This window comes from Pteropus alecto, unplaced genomic scaffold, assembly GCF_000325575.1.
Source record: "Pteropus alecto unplaced genomic scaffold, ASM32557v1 scaffold202, whole genome shotgun sequence".
Classification (NCBI taxonomy): domain Eukaryota; kingdom Metazoa; phylum Chordata; class Mammalia; order Chiroptera; family Pteropodidae; genus Pteropus; species Pteropus alecto.
The window spans coordinates 2,846,312-2,852,897 of NW_006432451.1; the positions used below are offsets into that span (position 1 = coordinate 2,846,312).

The 6,586-nt window shown below is 55.2% G+C and overlaps 1 protein-coding gene across 6 annotated transcripts in view; it reads right to left on the reverse strand.

The window, feature by feature from the left end:
* Nucleotides 1–6,586, reverse strand: part of ANKS1A (ankyrin repeat and sterile alpha motif domain containing 1A) — a 175,762-nt gene that overhangs the window by 6,914 nt on the left and 162,262 nt on the right. For all 6 annotated transcript variants that reach the window (XM_006907348.3, XM_015585905.2, XM_006907347.3 and 3 more), the window contains 8 exons: nucleotides 5,871–5,969; nucleotides 4,892–5,044; nucleotides 4,628–4,735; nucleotides 3,178–3,342; nucleotides 1,680–1,805; nucleotides 1,351–1,422; nucleotides 1,077–1,163; nucleotides 373–510 (listed from right to left, as the gene is read on the reverse strand). In XM_006907348.3, coding sequence (XP_006907410.1) covers nucleotides 373–510; nucleotides 1,077–1,163; nucleotides 1,351–1,422; nucleotides 1,680–1,805; nucleotides 3,178–3,342; nucleotides 4,628–4,735; nucleotides 4,892–5,044; nucleotides 5,871–5,969 — 948 coding nt within the window. The remainder of the gene's footprint in view (nucleotides 1–372; nucleotides 511–1,076; nucleotides 1,164–1,350; nucleotides 1,423–1,679; nucleotides 1,806–3,177; nucleotides 3,343–4,627; nucleotides 4,736–4,891; nucleotides 5,045–5,870; nucleotides 5,970–6,586) is intronic.

Here is a 6,586-nt window from a genome sequence, read left to right on the forward strand (position 1 = left end):
GCAGGAATCTGGGGGAAGAAAACCTACTGCCAGGAAGACTCCACTGCCCCCGGGAGGGAAGCAGAGGGCATTTGAGGGAGACTGCCCTGCTAGAAGGTTGGGGAATTGACAAATAGCCTAGGGGAAACAAAAATAGTCACTGACATACACTCGCTAGAAGCAGGAAAACCTGTCACTAGAACCCTGGACAAGTCCCTTGTCCTCTGTGCTTCAGTCTCATTGTGCATGAATGAGATGCACTGGATGGCTGCTGGGGCTACATTCATGAACCAAACATTTGCTAGTATCAATCAGGCGTCAGGGCAGTACTGCACTGAGGCCACCTCGATTCAGGCCCCTTCCAGCTGTGCCCAGCAGCAGGACTCTACTCACTACATCCACCGTGCTGAAAACATGGCAATAGTGGTGGCTGGTCTGCAGGTCCTTGGTGATGTAGGCAAAGGTACAGAGGTCCTCGGGGTCCTGGGCTGCACAGGAAATGTTCCGGATCTCATGCTCCGCGATGACGTTCTGCCGGGGAAAGCAGGGTCTGCTTCAGCCCTCTGACCATCGCCACCTCTCTGTTCCCGCCTAGGGTGTTAGGCAAATGCCACTTCCTCTTATTTTTTTTGGTGAGTGTGGGGAGCAGTGTCTAATCTTGCTCTATTTAGGTTTGGGGTCTCTACCTTCACGGCAACTGGGGAGTGAAATGCTGACATCCAACCACCAGCTCTCCAGCCCCTTCTGCCTTCCAGGGTGGAGGTGAGGAAGGAAGGGTATCAGGAGGGTGGGGTGCCAAGCATGGGGCCTGGGGGAGTCCTTTGCTCATTCAGGGACTCACAAAACTGAAGGCTGATGAGGAGGTTAGTGGGGCAGTGGAACTCATGCTGAGGAAAAGCAGCAGTGTGGGTCACTAGGGTGCAACCCCAGGATCAGGATATGTGGTTACGTGAGAAACAAGCACCTGGACTAGGGTGAGAATGGAGAGGAATAAAAGGGGCTGGGGACACTCTAGGGAAGACACCCAGCGGGTGGGGGATGAGGAATGGGAAGAAGGGTGGGTCATTTCCCGCCAACAGTGCCTGTGAGAAGCCTACCTTGTTGGAGGCATCGATGAACTTGACACCTTTGTACGTGATAGACAGGATGATGGTAGGGATCTTCTTCATGTGCTCAGTGGACTTCTATAGGGAATGACGGGTAGTCCTGTGAATGTCCCTTCTCTGGGCTAAGCCCCCTGGATACCCCAGCCTCCTCCACTCCCATTTTTACATAGGGCCCAGGTTGCTGCAGCTGGTACCCCCACTTGCTTGCTACCTTCCATCATAGCCAGCCCCCCCGCCAATGCTTTACCCCACAAAGATAACCCACCCGCATCTTGGCACAGGCGTCTTGTGTGGATTCTGTCCCTCGAAGATCTTTGATCAACATGGAGCCCAGATACTGTGGGAGTGAGCAATGGCTGGGCTTAGGCAGTCCTACATTATCATGCAGGGGTGACCCAACCAGTTTGGGACCAGTCAGATGATTCCCTCTCCCAAGATTCCCTTTTCCCATGCCAGCTGGGGAGGCCACGCTTCCCCCTAGGTGCTGGGAACATCTGGGCAGCAGTGAACAGCACTGGAGGCCTGAGCCTGGTTAGTGGGGAGCGGGCAGGAAGTAGGGTGTCTAGCTGGTCTGGGCGGACAGGAGCAACTCACGTTGGCTTCATAACCGCAGGACTCGAAGATGAGTTTCTCTGGCTGGTGCTGCCAGCTCTGCACAGGGGCATAGGGGGCAGCAAGGCTGGGGGGCCGGAGGGTGAGCTTGGCCTCACGGTGTTCTTCCTGCATAACACATGGGTCACAGGTCTGCTTGATGCTCCAGAGGAGCTCACGCGCTCCCTGCCCGGCCCCAGCATACCCGGGAGGAAAGAAAAGCAGGCCACTTCAAGGTCAAAGGCTGGGTGGCAATGGCAAGGGGCAGACAAGCCATTCGAAGGCACTGTGGTGGAGTTGAGTCCTATCTACACCAGGGAAAAGGAAGAGAAGCAGAGACCTAAGCCACTGAAGGCAGGCTCAGTCAAGAAGGTTCTGTGGTGTCTGAGGTGAGTCTTCAACGAGACGGGAAATGACTAAGACCAGAGAGGAAATCGATCCGTGTGGGGGCGCACGAAGGGTGGGAGCAGGGGCCAGATTCCTGGAAGCCTCGCTTCTCGATCGAGGCCCCGGGACCTGATCCTGGAGTGGGGAGGTCACTGAGGTTTTCATGGCCAGGGTGTATTTTACAGATGGTCATGGCAGCAGCTGGGATGGGGTGGGGGTGGGGTAGGAGACCACTGGGGTTCTGATGTGAGATGATGGAGTCCCTTCCCAGGCACTAGTATAAGGAAAGGGGAGGAGGGACACGATTCAGGAAATATTTATGACTTCCATTCCCAGCAATGTGCAAAGTCTCTCCATATAGAACAGCTGGAACTACTGGACAGCATGCTTTTTAAATCTTGTAAAAATTCATGGTCATACTTATGGAAAGGCAGGGAAATGCCTAGAGGCCAGAAATGAGAGGTGTGAGTCAAGAGAGAATGAGTGAAGCTAAAGTTCACCCTGAAGGCAATGAGGGACACCTGCCAATCAAGGGCAAGCTCCCAACGTGCAATGACATGGGCTGTGGGGTGGCTCTTGGGCCCAGCAGAGGCTGGTGAGTCTGTGACGGCGAGTGGCACAGCTGAATGTGTGAAACTGGCAGCTGCACCCACCACTGGGCTACAAAACAGCAGGAAGAACTCAGTCTGATCTGAGCTGCAGTTTTGCTGGGCAGGTGAAATAGCAGGTATGGAGTTGAGGAGGGGAGAGAAAGTTCCGGGGAATGGGCAGGGTAAGAGCCTAAGGGCCAAGAAGGGCTGAGAGAGAGAGAAGCTGAGGGATGGTGGCCTGAGGGGATGGACTTCTGAGGAGGAAAGTCCAGGTCACATAAGATACAGCGAAGCCCTAGCAGTGACAGCTGAAGTGCATCATAGAGTCGCAGCACCTGGAGGCTTAAGGGTGAGAAGCCTGACAGGCAGCAGGGTGATGAATGCTGGGAGGAGACTGGTATCTATCACCTGCTCTCAATGCCAGCCCAACAGTGCCTGGGCACAGAGGCTGGGGCTAGGAGGCCCTGTCTTGCCTAGAGGAAGGAGGGGACCCCTGTCTGCAGCACCCCCACTTCCTGCCCTACCTGGATTCTGAAGCGCTCTGCTCGAGAGGGTGCCGCAGGGTCGTGAAGACTGTCATGCCGCCTTCTGCCTGTGTCCCCAGGAGGCAGCAGCAGGTCAGCGGACCGTGCAGTGCAGGAGTCATTCTGGCTCAGTGGGGACGACGTCTGGGAGAGCAAGTCTTGGCACTGAAGCAGGGAGAAATCCAGGTGAATCTCAGAACCCATCAGGCCAGTCTCTGGGCTGGAGGTGTCAGCCAGTCCATGCTGGTTAGGGCCTGGCATGGGCAGCACAAACAAACAACAGGGGCCAACCCAAGGAGGTACCAGACGAATGGCTCGCTGGGCCAGAGTCTGTGAGGAAACAGGCTGCTGGGCCCAGCCTGGGCACAGTCAAAGCAACCAAATTCTTGCTGGAGCCAGGAAGCCCTGACAGCCCAGTCCTGCAGGTGAGCAGCCACCATGAGCACCCCATGTTCATACCCCTTGGTCTGGAGCCATATAGGAAAAGGGATAGGAAGTACTTTCCAATTTATCAAAGATAAAATTATCTGTCACAGTCCATCGTGGATCTCTGGGGCATGTGACAAAATCCAAAGCTCTTTCTTAAGAAAACACATAGCACTACCAGTTTGCACCCCGAGGCCCTGCCTCACAGAGAACAGGTATCAGTCTCAGTTTTCCTATTTGAATGTCGGCTGTGTATCTGGTTCTCAGAACCAGGCTGCCTCAGCTTTCTCATGTGTAGGATAAAACAGCACTTTCTCTCCGAGGCTGCCGTAAATGGGTTGAGGAGCTTGGAGCCCAGTGCTGGTGAAGGGCTCATCCCCAACCGTCAGCAATTCGGCCTTGAAGGTTTGGGGAGACAGTCATCCCGGGCCTCGGGCATGCAAGTCTAAACCGCTTTTGCAGTCAGGGATTCCCTGTCTTGAGCAACAAAGCATTTGTGAGGTTTTTAAAATCATGAGCTCTCACACCCACCCTGCCGCAGGAATTTTTCTTCAGAAGACTTGGGGGGCCCAGGTCTAAACTTTGTGTCTCATGTCAGACTGCTTGAAAGAGGGGCTCCTCCCACCCTTGGTTGCCCCTCCGACTATGCCACCCTGAGGACTGCTGACTTTCACACTCAGACACAGCATCTAGCCCTCTGGGATTTGGATGTTTGTCTTCCTGCCATTTCTCAATGCTGTACTTCCTACTTATATTGAAACTGGACTCTTTATTATAGTCCCTCTCAAGCTTCTCTGATGTAGAGGGGAGACATATAACTGATAAATAGCCAGCTCAAACAACTGTCCCTACCCTTTGACCTGGGCCCAGGGGCAGACTTGGCCCTGACAATGAGAGAAGAGGAATCACCTGCTCCTCTATCATAGAGGTCACGCGGTCTGTGAAGAATTCCAAAAGAATTCTCTTTAATTCCTAACAATACAAAGAACACACACATATTCCTTTCCATCCCTCCCCAACTCACTCTCAGCTGGGAAAACCTTGGTGGTTTCTGAGGCGGCTCCTCATAGGGCCTGTCAGCGAGGGAGGCAATGATGCGCTTGCGATGGCCGAGCAGGTGAACCTTTAGGACCTGGGCAGGGCGGGGAGAGGAGCCATCAGGTGGTTACTGGGCCCAAAGCTCCCGTCAGCCTCACACCTCGCCCTCACAGGCCAGGCTGGCAGGCAGCCTAGGGAAGCTCAAACCTCAGGAGCAGCCAGGCCAGGCCTGAGCAGAGGCTGCACTCACGTTGACAAGCTCCAGTTCCCAGAGGTTCTTCACAGTGTCGATGGAGCTGTAGCCACTAGACAGGAAGGAATGGACGTAGTCCTGCAGCCCCAGGGAGTCCAGCCAGGAGGGCACCGATGGGGGGCTGTTCCCATCACAGCCCAGGGCCTTCACCTGTAGGGCAAGGAGGGGAGGCAGGGCTGACATCTCAGCATTCATGGGACGAGGACCCTGCGGACCACGGAGACCCAGGCCAGCTTACACAGACTACACCGGAGACTGAAGCTGGGGCAGGTATAGGACAACTCCTGAGGGCCAAGGAGGGGCCCTGTAGGCCTGGGTCCTTGGCACAGTGAGGACCCTGAGTTCCCTGCTTTCACACGGCCCTTTCTACCACGGATCCGGTCTCAGGTTCTCCATTTGCAGAGCACCAGAGCACCCTGGATCTGAAGAACATGGCCCCATTAAGTAAGGCTAGATAGGGAGGAATGCTTGCAGAAGGCCTCAACTGTGCTCTGACGAGGTCATGTTCCCGGTGGGACAAGAAAACAGTGTGTGTCCATGAAGCAGGCATTAACCTCACTGTTGGGATTTGTTTGTGCTTCCTGAGTTTTGCAAGTGGAAGTAACAAGGGGACACTGGGCTCAGTGCCAGCACAGTTGAGGAGAAGCTCAGCTCTATCAGCCCCTGGCTCCCCAGGGAAAGATGTCGGGGGTCAGCACAGGCTGGCCTACTCTCAAGTGATTCAGGAGAGACCCTAGCGGAGCTCTAGGTGACAGGCCAAAGCTGTGGGCACCAGGTCCTCACTGTTCCTAGTGCTCTATTGACTCTCTGGGCCCTCAGAACTTGGCAAAGAAGAGGACTCCCCCAGGATGAGAGGCAGACACCCCACAGTGATCTGCATGCCCTTAGGGCCAACCTCCTTCCCTGTTCTGGGTCCAGGTGGTGGTAGGGAGACGTCCCTGGCTCTGGCAAAGGTTTCAGAGCTGTGGGCAGTCACCTTGGGCAGGGACCGTGCGGCCTGGAGCAGCTTCCGCCGGTGCTGTGGGTCGCTGATGCCAATCTCCCGCAGGTCTTGCTCTTCCATCACATTAGACCCCTGAGAACAGAAAAGAGAACATGAGGGCCCTCCTGAACTGATAGTTGGTGGCCACTTAAGGGTGTCAACTCAGCTTTTCAAGGCTCCTCACCAAATTCTTCTCTTTTGCCACAGGCACCAAGAAGGAGTGGAGACCTCAGGCTCCCTAGGGAGGCCAGGCAGGAAGAGGCCGTGGTACATGCTGAGGTAAGCCACAGACAAATCTGCCCAGGCTGCCAACTCTCACCTGAGTGGCAACCAGATGAGCTGGGCAGTGCTGGGGCTCTGGAACAAGCATGGGTGCAGACCCAGGCCAGAAAAGACAGGGCCCAGGAGGACACTGCGTGACCAAGCCTAGCCATAAGCCTTAGCCCACCTCTAAGTAAAGATGCATTTTCCTGGGGAGCAGGTTCCACGACCATCTGAGGTGAAGGACAGGTGGACAAATCTCAAGGTTCCTCACACTCATTTTATAATTTAAGGCTGTGACAGCCACCTGTCGGGCAGCTGGCAGCAGGGGCAGGCACCCAAGGAACCAGCAGGCATCCTGAGGAGGAGAGGTGGTGGGGGTGGGGTGGAGTGAGCAGTCAGAAAAAGACTTCCCTGACCAGAAGAGGAAGGAAGGTCCGCGCTAAGCC